This window comes from Hydra vulgaris, chromosome 02, assembly GCF_038396675.1.
Source record: "Hydra vulgaris chromosome 02, alternate assembly HydraT2T_AEP".
In the NCBI taxonomy this organism is placed as follows: domain Eukaryota; kingdom Metazoa; phylum Cnidaria; class Hydrozoa; order Anthoathecata; family Hydridae; genus Hydra; species Hydra vulgaris.
The window spans coordinates 70,329,378-70,343,341 of record NC_088921.1 but is presented as its reverse complement, the minus strand read 5'-3'; the positions used below and the strand labels follow the sequence as shown (position 1 = coordinate 70,343,341).

General features: G+C 26.3%; 1 protein-coding gene and 1 long non-coding RNA gene across 2 annotated transcripts; one reads left to right on the top strand and one right to left on the bottom strand.

Moving 5' to 3' along the window:
* Window positions 1–5,536: 5,536 nt before the first annotated feature.
* Window positions 5,537–6,238, top strand: LOC136076270 (uncharacterized). The gene has a single exon (XM_065789744.1). The coding sequence runs from the start codon at window positions 5,537–5,539 to the stop codon at window positions 6,236–6,238; it is 702 nt and encodes a 233-aa protein (XP_065645816.1).
* Window positions 6,239–11,606: 5,368 nt separating this feature from the next.
* On the bottom strand, window positions 11,607–13,313 carry LOC136076597 (uncharacterized). The gene is made up of 4 exons (XR_010636413.1): window positions 13,072–13,313; window positions 12,797–12,820; window positions 12,386–12,525; window positions 11,607–12,060 (listed from the first exon to the last, which is right to left on the bottom strand). It is a non-coding gene; the product is annotated as an uncharacterized LOC136076597 (long non-coding RNA).
* Window positions 13,314–13,964: the final 651 nt, after the last annotated feature.

Sequence of the window (13,964 nt, the reverse complement as noted above, 5' to 3'; positions counted from 1 at the left end):
ATGTTATCCTGTTTACAATAGGTGGTTGATGTTTTGCAAATTTTTCTTTCATTAATGATGTTGTTTGCCCTTAATTTAATTGATTTTAAAGAAGACAGTTTTGTTTTGGTCATGTCTGAAAGTGACACCAAAGTCTGTATAAATTGTTATTTGTATAAAAACAGACTACAAACAATGTTTATGTAATAAAACAAATTACTTTGCAAATAATGTTTAGCTATCAGAAAAATTTGAATATATGTATGTATATACACACACACACACACACACACACACACACACACACACACACACACACACACACACACACACACACACACACACACACACACACATATATATATATAGAGTGCTGGATTTAGGGGGGTCTATAGCCCCGGGCCCCGCACTTTTAGGGGCCCCGAAACTTACAAGAGGAGTTTTTTTTGATTTTATTTTCAGTAATTTTTACCCTGGCCTCAAAAAATAAAAATAGCCCTGGTCTTAATTCGCCTATGTATATATATACGCATGTATATATTAAACAACTTGTTTCAATTACTTTTTTTTGGATATTTAGTGAAACAAAATTATATTTGTCTCAATTGTATTTGTCTCAAAAGTGATACAAAATTGTATTTGTCTCCAATTTATATTTAATTTCCCCCTTAAATCTACGCCCATAGCTCCGGTTTTCTATTTTCCTTTTCATCATTTTCAGAAAAATTAAAGAACTGTTTATTATTTTGATGAGCATAAATGAGTTAAAGTGTTATAGTAGCAACTTGCAGGTGAAAAAATGTTTTAAATTAAGAAACATAATATCTTTTGATCTATATCTTTCCCTCCTTATGATCTCCCTACTTTATTACACAGAAGCTACAATGAAAAATTAATAAAAAGGTGATAATTTTAACCTCTTAACATAAAATTCAAAATACATGAAAATAAAGTCATTTTCAATATTATTATAGCCTAAGGTCGGATTCACAGGGGTTAGGGATCAATCGTGGGGACCAATCGCCGTTTCACAATCAGATCAATTGGGGAGGGGGGTGGAGAAATCGCGCTTTCTTAGATACTTTGCATTTATATTTTTCGTAAGTTTAATATAGCACGTTATTGGTAAGCGTAAAGTTAATATAAGAGGCTGTTTAAAAAAGTCACGAAATTTTAATTGTGTTGAGCAAATTTTAAATTATGGCATTGCCTGCTTACAAGCAGTAACTAATGAATAGAAAAAAAAGACATTTGTCAAGGTCCAGGGTCTTTTAGAGGACCTATGTGAGATTTGAAGACCTTTCTTTTTTTTTTATAGAAAAGTTGGTGTTCCATGAAAAATCTTTTAGAGAAATGATACTTTATTAAGAAAAGTGGTTTAAATATTATAAAAGTGGGTTGAGGGTTCGTAAATCAAAATTGTCTTAGGTCCAATCCACCAATACTAACAAGTCACTAAACCTGAATAACAGCAAAGATAGATATAAAAAGAACTTTCTGGTGTTGTGTCCCTTCATACATCAAGTTCACTGATTTATAAAATCTTATTTATTAAAAGCATCATAATAACATAATAAACAATTATACCGTTAACCGGGGTTACTTTGAATAGCGGGGTAACTTTGAATACAAATCTATTTTTTTTTTCAAATTATAATTATGGCAAGTACTTATATGAATCTGTTCAAACTTAAACATCAAAGTGTTAAAAATAGTTTATATTTTGATTATTTAAAGTTTTACTTTGTTTATTGGTTTTTATTATTCCTTAAAAAACGAATTAAATATTTCGGATATTTTTCTCAAAAAAATTAGTCAGAATACTTTGTACACTGCCTCAGCTAGTGTAGAAGCTTGTTGTCTAAGTTGCATAATTTTTGTTTATAAATTTATAAGGCATGTAAAATCTAAAAAAGTTTGTTAGCCTATTATAGTTATGTTCCATTGCTATAGCATAATATACTTTATTGTATACATTTTTTCGCATATGTGTTAACTTTGAATAAGGTTCAATAAACAAGGTATATATATATATATATATATATATATATATATATATATATATATATATATATATATATATATATATATATATATATATATATATATATATATATATATATATATATATATATTTGTCTGTGTGTGTATCTAAATAATTTTTTTGCAAAACACTATTAAATTTTAAATCTTGTATGAAAATTATGTCATATAATATGTGTATGAACATTCAATATTGTGTTGAATTAAGTTTGTTGAAAGTACTGTTATTTATCTTTAAATTTGTTTTTGTTTAGCATTTCATAGCAATACTATCCAATGTTTATACGTTTATACGAAAAAAAACTGACTTAAGGCAGTATATAAATTATACTGAGTGGCAGTTTTCAAATTTTATGTTAACAATAAACATTAACAGATGAAAGCATTAGATGTTCATTGGGTGCAAGTTACCATCTTGCATAATAAAGTTTAAAAACTTAATTCGAAAACACACGGAAAATCCATAGTATACAAATATAAAAAAATGTGCTTCTAGCCAAATTGTCTCTGGTTATGTTTATAAAGCTGACCATTTATGGACAACAAGGACCAAAATTGGACCACCTATGTTCAATACAATTAAATTCAGGACGGTTTGATTCTATTCACTCTTTTGACTGGTTTGTTTTTGTTTTTTGTTAAATTGTAGGAGTTAAAGTTCCTATTAGTTATAATCTTAGCAATCTATACAGTGAAAAGGTACTTGAATTTACTAAAGAAAATAGTATCATATTGCAAAGAAAACAGTATCTTGTTATATAACTGGTAACTCTACCCATTTATTGCAACCTCATGATGTTACATTGTATGGACCTCTTTAATAGTATTAGAGGAAAATACATGATCAATCGAAAACCTCTTGTTCCAAAAAAAGCACACACAGTTACAAAAAATAAATTTCATTTGGTCTTTTCTTTACTTATAAACATTACATTTTTTCAGATCAAAAGGTAATCAGCAACTTAGTAGCTTAGTGGTTTTGAAAGAAATATAGGATTTACCCATTAGATATAAGTATATTCTTCAATCATTTGCCAGATGGTAGTTGTAATTTTAGTAAGCCAAGCAGTAATTAATTTACTTAACTATTGTTTTATGTTGATGTCAAGGAAAATGTCAAAGGGAAGAAAAAAAAATTTACTTTTGCCCTTTTTAAAAGAATTTTTTTTTTGAGGATTTTTTTGCAAAATGTAAAGATGTTCTACTTGCATTGTCTGTCAGTAAAACTGATGTAAATGAGACTTTTTTTATGCTAGTCCACTTAAAACTTACCCATTGAAATAAAATAAATACTAAATGGGTGTTTGTTATAAAATAATATTATTTTATTTTAGCAAAAATAAATTAGTGTGAAACTAGACTGTTGTTTTTATTAAATATTAAAACAACACAGTACGTTTTTGAATAGGTTTTGCTTTACAAAAAAACGCATTCATAGTTACCCCATTTGTTTAAAAGGTATACAAAGCGGAAATCATTTAATTTGTTACTTTCGAGTTATGAGGCATATTGGAATAGAATTCCCAAGCAGTTTTCCTCAAAAATGCTTTAAGATTCATCAAGACTTTGTACTTGGCATCTTTTATCGGTATTCTAGATTGGTAAGCGTCAATAAGTTCAACTGAAGGTTTTGTGTTTAGATTTTGAAGAAGAGGTTTGTATTCTTCAGGTGAGAGCAACAATTGTTGCTCTCACCTGAAAATAATACAAAAAATATTTCATCAACTTAAGTTGATGAAATATTTTTTGTATTATTTTCAACTAGACTTATATTCATCAATAAATTTTAAATTTTATAGTAAAATATTTTAGCGTCCAAAAATTATGACCATATAAACTTTAAACCCCCCTCAATTTGAGGGGTTGCAAATTTTGTATTGTCATAGTTTTTGAACTCTAAAAGATAATACTATGAAAATTAAAATTCATCGATGAATATAAATCTAGTTGAAAATAGTACAAAAAATATTTCATCAACTTGTTTCTCTCACCTTTGGGGCAGGAGAGGCTCAATTTTTGGGGCTCTTTTGTACCCAAGCTCCAATCATCGCAATATTTTGCAAAGCATCCTTATTTAACATAAGTATAAACATATTAATGTTTGCAGTTTGCTCCATGTCTGGAAGTTTGCTATCTCAAAGACCAAAAAATGCTTTGGACGCCCCTGTATATATATATATATATATATATATATATATATATATATATATATATATATATATATATATATATATATATATATATGTATAATAAATATGTTACTGTTACCCGCAGTACCAGGAATTAGCTAAATGCTAATGTTTATAATATAATTTAATATTGCAACTCTGAGTTTCATGTGTTATCACAATCATCAGGCAAGTAGTAAAAGTTTAATTTTGCTACGATTTGTTTAGTGGACGTTACGGTTTATATTTGTATTTTAGATCGTTACGGGACGGAAATTGATTAGTAGTTAGGTTAATAAAATTATTAATTTGTTTTTAGTTGGCTAATAACTGTGAAATAGTTATATGTTTAATGTTGTTTAAAATATTCTTTATGTGTTAATGTGTATTATTTGTGTATTAAAAAATAATAAAATAAAAATAAGAATTAAAATTGATATAAAAATATGCATAATATTATGAAATATATTACAAAAGCTGTGTATGTGAGTAATTTATTAGTTAGCCTAGAGATATATAGAGCAGATTAGTATAGTTATTTTTATTTATAGTTGTTAGTCAGGTTTGTAGCGAGCTTTGTAATTTTTTAATAAGAATTTATTTTCGTGGCGGCACTTTGATATAATTTCGGTTCTCTTATTTAACAGTTCTTCAGGTTTTGGATATGATATAATAGTAAATTTCTCATACAGACATAGTGGGCATCTTTTGGAAATATTTGAGTAGGGGGGTACTGATTTGAGAATAAACCATGTTAGCATAGGGGTTTCATTAAAATTGTTTTTTAAATCCCAGACATAGTTTGATAGGGCGGTAGAATTTTTGTATTTAATATTGTTGAATGATGATTTGTGGTTGTTGTATCTGGTTTTCCACTCACCTTCTGTTAACCCTATATAAACTTTGCTGGGTTGGTTTTTTGCTGCGATGATGCATTTATATATAATATTTGTGGATTTGCACTTACCATTCAGGGGGCATTCTGCTTTATTTCGACAGTTGCATTTTGGATCATTATTTTCAATTCTAGGGAAGATAATTTTTTTGTTGTGGTTTTTTATAATTTTTTCTATATTTTCGGTGCAACTGTAGCTTACCTTTACAGTGTTTCTGTTTAAGATTTTGTGAAGTTTGTGTGTCTTAGGGAAGTTTTTTTCTAGTAAATACAAGAACATTTTTGCAACATTTGTGGAGACATTTTTATTAAATGGGGGGTTGAACCATATGATATTGCGTTTACGATTTTTCTGGGGTATTTTTTGTTTGATCTGATATTTGAGGGAGTAGTTTTACTTAAGCAAAAACTTTTGACGTGAACGGACGTGCTTTTGTAAACTAAATTAAAAATGGCTAAATTTACCGTTTCTCAAGTTAAAGACCTGTTAGATATTCATGAGAATACTTTGTTAAAGATATTTAACGAGAAGTTTGATAAAATGGAAATTAAGCTATTAAATCTTCAAGAAGAAAATACAAAACTAAAAAAAGAAACTAATGAACTAAAGAAATCGGCGGAGTTTCTTAGCGAGAAATATGAAGCAATTGTACAAGAACTTTCTGAAATGAAAAAAAAGCCAAACTTAACATCAAACCAAAATGATATTACAAACGTTGTTGTCAAAGACAAACTAGCTGAGTTGGAAGACAGGAGCAGAAGAAATAACCTAAGGTTTACGGGAATTGAAGAAGATGAAAACGAAACGTGGGAATTGAGTGAGGAAAAGATTCAAAATGTTTTAAAGACAAAACTTGGATTTAAAAGTAATGTTGAAATTGAACGGGCGCACAGGACAGGGAAAAAAAGTAGCGATGGAAAAAAGTACAACAGAACCATAATAGTTAAATTTTTAAACTACAAAGACAAAAAAACTGCGTTGGATAACTATGTTCAGTTAAAATTGTGGAACGATCGATTTTACGTAAATGAAGACTACAGTGAAAGAACTTTAGAATTGCGAAAACAGTTATTTAAAGAAGCAAAAGATTTGAGAGCCAAAGGTAAATATGCTAAAGTTGTATATAATAAACATGTAACGCGCGACTTTTAAGAAATTCTTTTATTTTAGAGTTATTGATTTTAACTTTATTCTTATTTATTTTTAATTTTTATTGTTTTTAAATACAAAAATGGATTCAAGTAGCTCTAAAAATTTTGACATTTTTAAATTTAATGATTTTATACTTAACAAAGAGTCCGATCCGGATCAAAGTTATTTTAGTGAAACAGATGCTTTACAAAGCAACTGCAGCTATTTTTATACTTTTGAAATAAAAGAATTTCTTGAGCGTGATAAATTTAATGCAATTCATATAAATATAAGAAGTTTAAAAAAAAATTTTGAAAATCTTTGCAATAGTTTTGAGGAAAATCTAACTATTTTCAGTGTAATTCGCCTAACTGAAACCTGGTGGAGTTCTGCTGACTCAAATTTAGATAATAATTTTAAAATACCGGGCTATAATTTAATTTCATTAGGGCGGAAAACAAATAAACGCGGCGGTGGTTTAATTATTTATGTAAAAGAAAACCTACGGTATTTTGTTAGGCATGACATGAGTATTTCTGACGTCAATATAGAGGTTTTAACGATTGAAATATTAAGCAATAAAACTAAAAATATTGTAATTAGCTGTTGTTATCGCCCACCTACTGGCGAAATTAATACATTTAGTTCATTTTTACATGACGATATTGTAAATAAAATCAACCACGAAAAGAAATTACTTTACATATTAGGTGATCTGAATTTAAATTGCTTTGAGTATCACGTCAATAAAGACATTAATGGGTTTTATAATGGCCTATTTGAAAATGGAGCAGTTCCTCTAATAAACAAACCAACAAGAATTACTCAAACAACAACTTCCTTAATTGATAACATTATAACCAATGATATTTTTAATAATTCGCTTAAAAAAGGCATTATTAAAAGTGACATATCTGATCATTTCCCTATTTTCTTTTCAATAGATATTTATGCGAAAATTTTATATAATGAAAAAAAAATCATTTAAAAAATGACTTTTTCATAATAAAAACCTAGAATCTTTTAAATATCAACTTTCTTTAGTTAATTGGGACATTATTAACTTTTCTGAAGACATTAATTTAATATATAAATCTTTTTTTAAAATTTTTTATGAAATTTATGACATCAATTTTCCCAAAGTAGAAATAAATTACAAACATAAAAAAATTAAATCGCCATGGATTACTAAAGGTATTCTAAAATCATCTAAAATTAAACAAAAACTTTATATTAAATATTTAAAATTGAAAACAACTGAGAGTAAGACCAATTATAAAAATTACGTAAGACTATTTGAACGCTTAAGGAAAAATTCAAAATTAATATATTACACTAATTTACTTGAAAAATACAAATTAAACTCTAAACGCACTTGGCAACTAATAAACGAAATTACGGGTAACACTAAAAAAACATCGCAATCTTTGCCCTCAGTTATTAAAGTAGATGATAATTTTATTCTTGATCAAAAAACAATTGCTTCCGAATTTAATAAATATTTTGTATCTGTAGGACGAAACCTAGCCGAAATAATTCCAAACCCTGAAAAATCATTTATGGCAACATATGACCCTCTAAATTCGTATCTAAATTTTTTTGATTTGTCTTTTGAAGAGTTTGAAAGTGCTTATAAACCGTTAAAGTCAAATAAAGCAGTTGGTCCAGATGACGTCAATGGGAACGTTATTATAAACTGTTTTGACGTTTTAAAAGACATACTTTTCCAAATTTTTAAATGCTCTATTAATCAGGGAGTTTTTCCTGATGATTTAAAAATAGCAAAAATTATTCCTATATTTAAAGAAGGAGAAAAAACTAATGTTAAACACTATCGTCCAATTTCTATCCTCTCTGTTTTTTCTAAAATTTTAGAAAGAACTTTGTACAACAGAATATACAATCACCTTTTATCAAACAAATTATTATATAACATGCAATATGGATTTAAAAAAAATAATTCAACAGAGCATGCAATTATTCAGCTTACAAGAAGTATATCAGACTCATTTAATAATTCTAAACTCACATTGGGAGTATTTATTGATTTAGCGAAAGCGTTTGATACCATTAATCATGAAATTCTTGCTAAAAAATTAAAATGTTGTGGTATAATAGGCAATGTTTTAAAAATGTTAAAAAGTTATTTAACTAATCGCAAACAATTTGTTTACGCCGATGAAACATTATCATCAAATTTGTTAAATATTACATGTGGAGTTCCTCAAGGATCCATATTAGGACCTCTTCTTTTCCTTATTTATATTAATGATTTATACAAAGCCTCGGATTTAATAACAATTATGTTTGCTGATGACACCAATTTATTCATGTCACACAAAAACATTCCTACTTTATTTAGTTGCTTGAACATCGAGTTAATCAAAATATCTGACTGGTTTAAGACTAACAAATTATCTCTTAACATTGATAAAACTAAATGGGTTCTTTTCCATCCTCTTATCAAAAAACATAAACTGCCAATTAACATGCCTCATCTTGTTATTGACAATATACAAATTAAACAAGTAACAGTAACCAACTTTCTAGGTGTTTATATAGATGAAAATCTTACATGGAAAAGTCACATTAAAAACTTATCAAGTAAAATTTCAAAAAGTATAGGAATATTGTACAAAGCAAGAAATGTTTTAAATAAACGTACTTTAGTACAATGATATCACTCATTTATTCATTGTCACATAAACTATGCAAACATTGCTTGGGGTAGTGCAAAGAAAATTAAACTTAAACCTCTTTATTGTCAGCAGAAGCATGTAGCACGTCTCATATATTTTAAAGACCGTTATACTCATGCCAAGCCTCTATTATTTGAAATGAAAGTTATTAATATATATGAGCTTAACATTTTTAATATTCTTTGTTTTATGTTTAAATGTAAAACCAATTCATCCCCTATTTCTTTCCATAATTTGTATTCATCGAAAGATAAAAATAAATACATTTTGCGGAATGATAATTTTATAAAGCAGCCCATTTTTCAAACAAATCTTTTTAAATTTTGTATTGATTATCGCGGACCATTCTTATGGAATAAAATAGTTTAAAAAAATTTTACTAAGGATTTTATTCATCAAAGTAACTACTTTTCTTTTAAACGAAAGCTTAAAGAACTCATTTTTATAATTGAAGATGTAACAATATACTTTTGATATTTTTTTTTTTTTAGTGATTTTCCTTTTTACCCCCTATTTAACTATTGATTTATAAAAATTATATATTTGCATCATTAACAATTGTAATATATAATAATGTATCTTGTATTTGTAACGGAATATTTTAATTTTCTTACTTCGTTAACTTATTTCTTATCTTGTAAATATTTTATAAATTTTAACACGATCATTTCTTAGCGGTACTCGACGACAAGACCGTATGGTCTTCTACGAGTTCCCGCGTTCTTTTATTATTTAATAACGATTATTTTATATATATATATATATATATATATATATATATATATATATATATATATATATATATATATATATATATATATATATATCTATACATATATATATGTTTTTATTATTATATATTTGTATTTTAAATATTGTAACGAAATGCTTATTTATAATGTAATAAAAAGAACAAAAAAAAAAAAAAAAAAAGTTTTTGTATCCGCTATTTTTTAGTGCTTGTTCATATTCGTTTTTAGATTGATTAAATATAACTTCGCCGGAGGAGTTTTGCGATAGTCTGTTTCATATTGAAGTAGGTGTTTAATAGTTTGTGGTGGATGATTAGAAGATATGTGGATGTATTGAAGATTATCGTTGGGTTTTTTGAAAGGCTTATGGGTGTTTTGGGCTAAATTGAAAGTTACATCAAGGAAGTTAACTGACTTAAGATTTGTTTTTATGTCTATTTGAAATCCAACGTCTTAAAACTTTTGGATTATATTTTTTCGGATTCGCTCCATTTCTTGGCCGTTAGAATTGCGTATTATCAACAAGCCATCATCACGGTAAAGTCCTATGTCGGTTTTTATAATTATATTTGATAATTCGTTGAGAATGTAGATCCCAACAAGTTCGCAAATTTCAGCGCCATCGTAGCCGCCCATTGTTACATCAAAACTTTCATGGTTCAATTTTTTTATCCATGTGTTATTGTTGTAGTAGAGGAGGGATTTTCGGCTATGTGTTATAATTCTAAGTTGTTCGTCTGTTATTGTGGTGTGTTGTTTTGCAAAGGAAACGGCTTTATTAAATATTTTTGTAGTTATAGATGGATAAAATTCATTTATGTCGAATTAGATGAAGAAACAACTATTTTTGTCTTCTATGCCGTTGAACCAATTAATAACGTCGGCGGTATTTTTCCATTGGTTTACTTTTAGGCTATTTCTTAAGTATGTGTTAGTAATGTCTAAGATTTTTTTTGCTTATTATTCCGATTTCGCTTTTTGTCGGGTTAATGAGACGGCAAGCAGGTTTTGATTGAAAGTTTTCTTTATGGCTTTTAAGGTGATAAATGCTGGAGATTTTGCTAGGTATTCTATTCGGTTATTTAAATTTAGTTTTAAAGCTATTTGGTTGGCTTCTAGGTTGACTGATTTTTCTAAATTATCCGGTGCTTTTTTATAGGTTTTTGTAACATTTTCGTTCATCAGTTTATTGTAACTTTCAGCAGACATTTTATATAGATTATTGGTTTTATCAGCAAATACGTGAACTTCTTTGCTGGTTACAATTTTAAGGATATTTTTTTTTTATTTTTGTTTGAAATTCATCGTTTATGTTTCTGAATTTAATAGATTTTACTAAATTTAAAAAGTCATTTTCAAAGTCGTTTAGCTCGGTACATTGAGGGGGTGTTAGTTTTGATTTAAAACCGTAATTATCGTTTGTTTCATTGTTTTGTTCGTTTTTTAGAAAAAAATGAGTTTTCCAACGAACTCTTTTTATGAAACTTTCTATTTTTTCTACTAATTTGATATTATAATTTGTTTTTCCCGTTGTGGGTATGTTTTTAAGAGAATAATCAAACTGGATGTTATCCATTGTTGAATATACAAATATAGAGTGCTCAACTAACATTGTTATATACATATCAACTAACGTCTATATTTATATATATATATATATATATATATATATATATATATATATATATATATATACATATCAACGTATATATATATATATATATTTATATTTAAATATATATATATATATATATTTCTTAATATATGTACATATATATATATATATATATATATATATATATATATATATATATATATATATATATATATATATATATAAATATATATATATATATATATACATATTTATATATATATATATATATATATATATATATATATATATATATATATATATATATATAAATTCGACTGCAACATTATTACTATATAAAAATGATACATTTTTATGAGTGTATTTTTGTTTATTCGTAGCAATGTTAGACAAAAATCAATTGAATTTTAAAGAATAATAACCCAACTTGTCAGTTTTATATTCAATCAAAACAATATCATTTTTAGTATATGTCATGACTAACTACTATCACAGTAACATTACTAGTTTTTATTAAAGCACTAACTTCCAAGACAACAAGCAATGTTCCAACATCTTTGCTTCTTCGAAAAAGCGTTGGAAAATGGTATAACGTAAGCTAACCCACTTTTTGCTATTCTAGTAGTATTCTAATTTAACATCTAATCGCTTATGTGATAAGCTTGTATATACATTGTATTATTGATGCTTATTTCATGCATACTAACTTGGTTTAAACTTGTTTTGAGATTAAATTAGTTGCAGACAGTTCTCGCTTGATAGTAGTATAATGAAGTTCTAAAAGCATTATTCATTAGCTAACATAAGTTACATAACATATAAACATTTAAAGTATAATCTGTTGTGTATATTTAAACTTTCTGCTCAACAAAATTAAACGAATCACGTAAAACTTTTACGAGATAACACAATCCTAATGCATTAAATAGTGTATATAAATGGAAACATAAATTCAATAATCATTCAAAAACATTTCTAAATCATAAATTTACCAGCAGAAGGTTGTGCACATGGAACTGTTGACAAAAAAAAGTTTTAATAAAAATTTTCAACTGATAAGAAAGGAGTGTACATATTTGCAAATAATAGTTTTTAAACTTACTTGTCATAGTAGTCGCTGAAGATGTAACTAATGGTTTTAAAGTTGTAATTAAAAATAATTACTGTAATTGCCAAGATGTGCATAAACATATTGAAAAGTAAAAACTTCTAAACATGCCACTTATAGCAGAGGTAGAAAGACTAAAGTTAAAAAATATTTAATAAAAAATTTATATTTCAGTCGTCGAAAATATATACACATATTAAAAAGCAATAATTTGTAAACTTACGATTCGTTGAAAAAATTTTGAATTTTAGTTGCAAAGATGCAACTAAAATTCAAAATTTGTAATAAAATATAAATATTGCAAATAATGAATTTGAAATTAGTAATCTTTAAAATCTATTCACAGATTAAAAATTTTTAGCAAATTTTTTAATCGTTAACATAAACGAACTGATACAAACTTACCAGCGATTGGCTGTGTAGATTCGACTAAAAGTAACAAAAAAAAATTCTACACAAAATAATTTGAAATTATCAACAGTAAGTTACAAAAGTTACAATCTTCAAAGCTGTTCTGCTTAAGGTGCAACAACTATACTAACAAAATGAAAATAAAGTATAACTATTAAAGTATAAAGATAATATATTTATAAGCAACAAGATAACATTAGGAATAATTATAAACTTATGTAAACAATAAGCACAGATAAAGATAGTATGCAATAAGTAAAAAATATTACCTTAAGTTTTTTAAGTGTTTCTATATTATGAAGATATTATTTTCTCTTTATGATTATGTAAATGCTTTTTTAATGAATAAACCCAAAATTTATGTGATTTATTATTATGTGATTTATTATGAAACCTTAAAAAATCTACAAAAAGCTGGGTAGGATCTAAACAAGAAATAAATATTTGACATGCTTGTATAATGATTTAAACACTAATCCACAGATAAAGAAGTATATAATCCAAATATAATAAAAGAATAAAATAATAATGATACCTTTTGTTATATTTTAAAAACACTAAGAAGTTTTTTGTAAAAATTAAACTAATGAAGTATGAAATATTTTTATTTATTTGTGATATCGTAATAAAATTGTCTACTGATACTAACAGTTAACAATCAATTCAATAGTTAAATAGGCTGTTATAAACCACATATAAATAAGTATATTACATACTTCATTAGTTTAATCTTAACAAAAAACTTCTTAGTGTTTTTAAAATATTAAATGTTAGTGTTTTAAAATATTAAAACTGTTGCTATTGAATATCAACAGTTTTAATCTGAAACATTATTCTTTTTTTATGTTACATAAATAACTTTTTACATTAATCATTATTTTTTGGATTTGAAAATAGTTATTAATACTATTATCATGAATAAAAAAATTAAACTTACTATCTGTTAGTGCATCTAAAACAGTTTTATTAAGCTTGTCCTTATTGAATTAAATCTAATAATTTAAATCAAAATAATTCAAAATAAGATTTTTATTTAATTGCCCCCTTATCCGGATTTCGGCCCCACCCGGATTTCGCTTACCAAAAAAACAAACAAATAGAAAAACCGAAATTAGGTACCTAAAGTCCAACACCAAGTAGACTAATTGCTTATAATTATTTT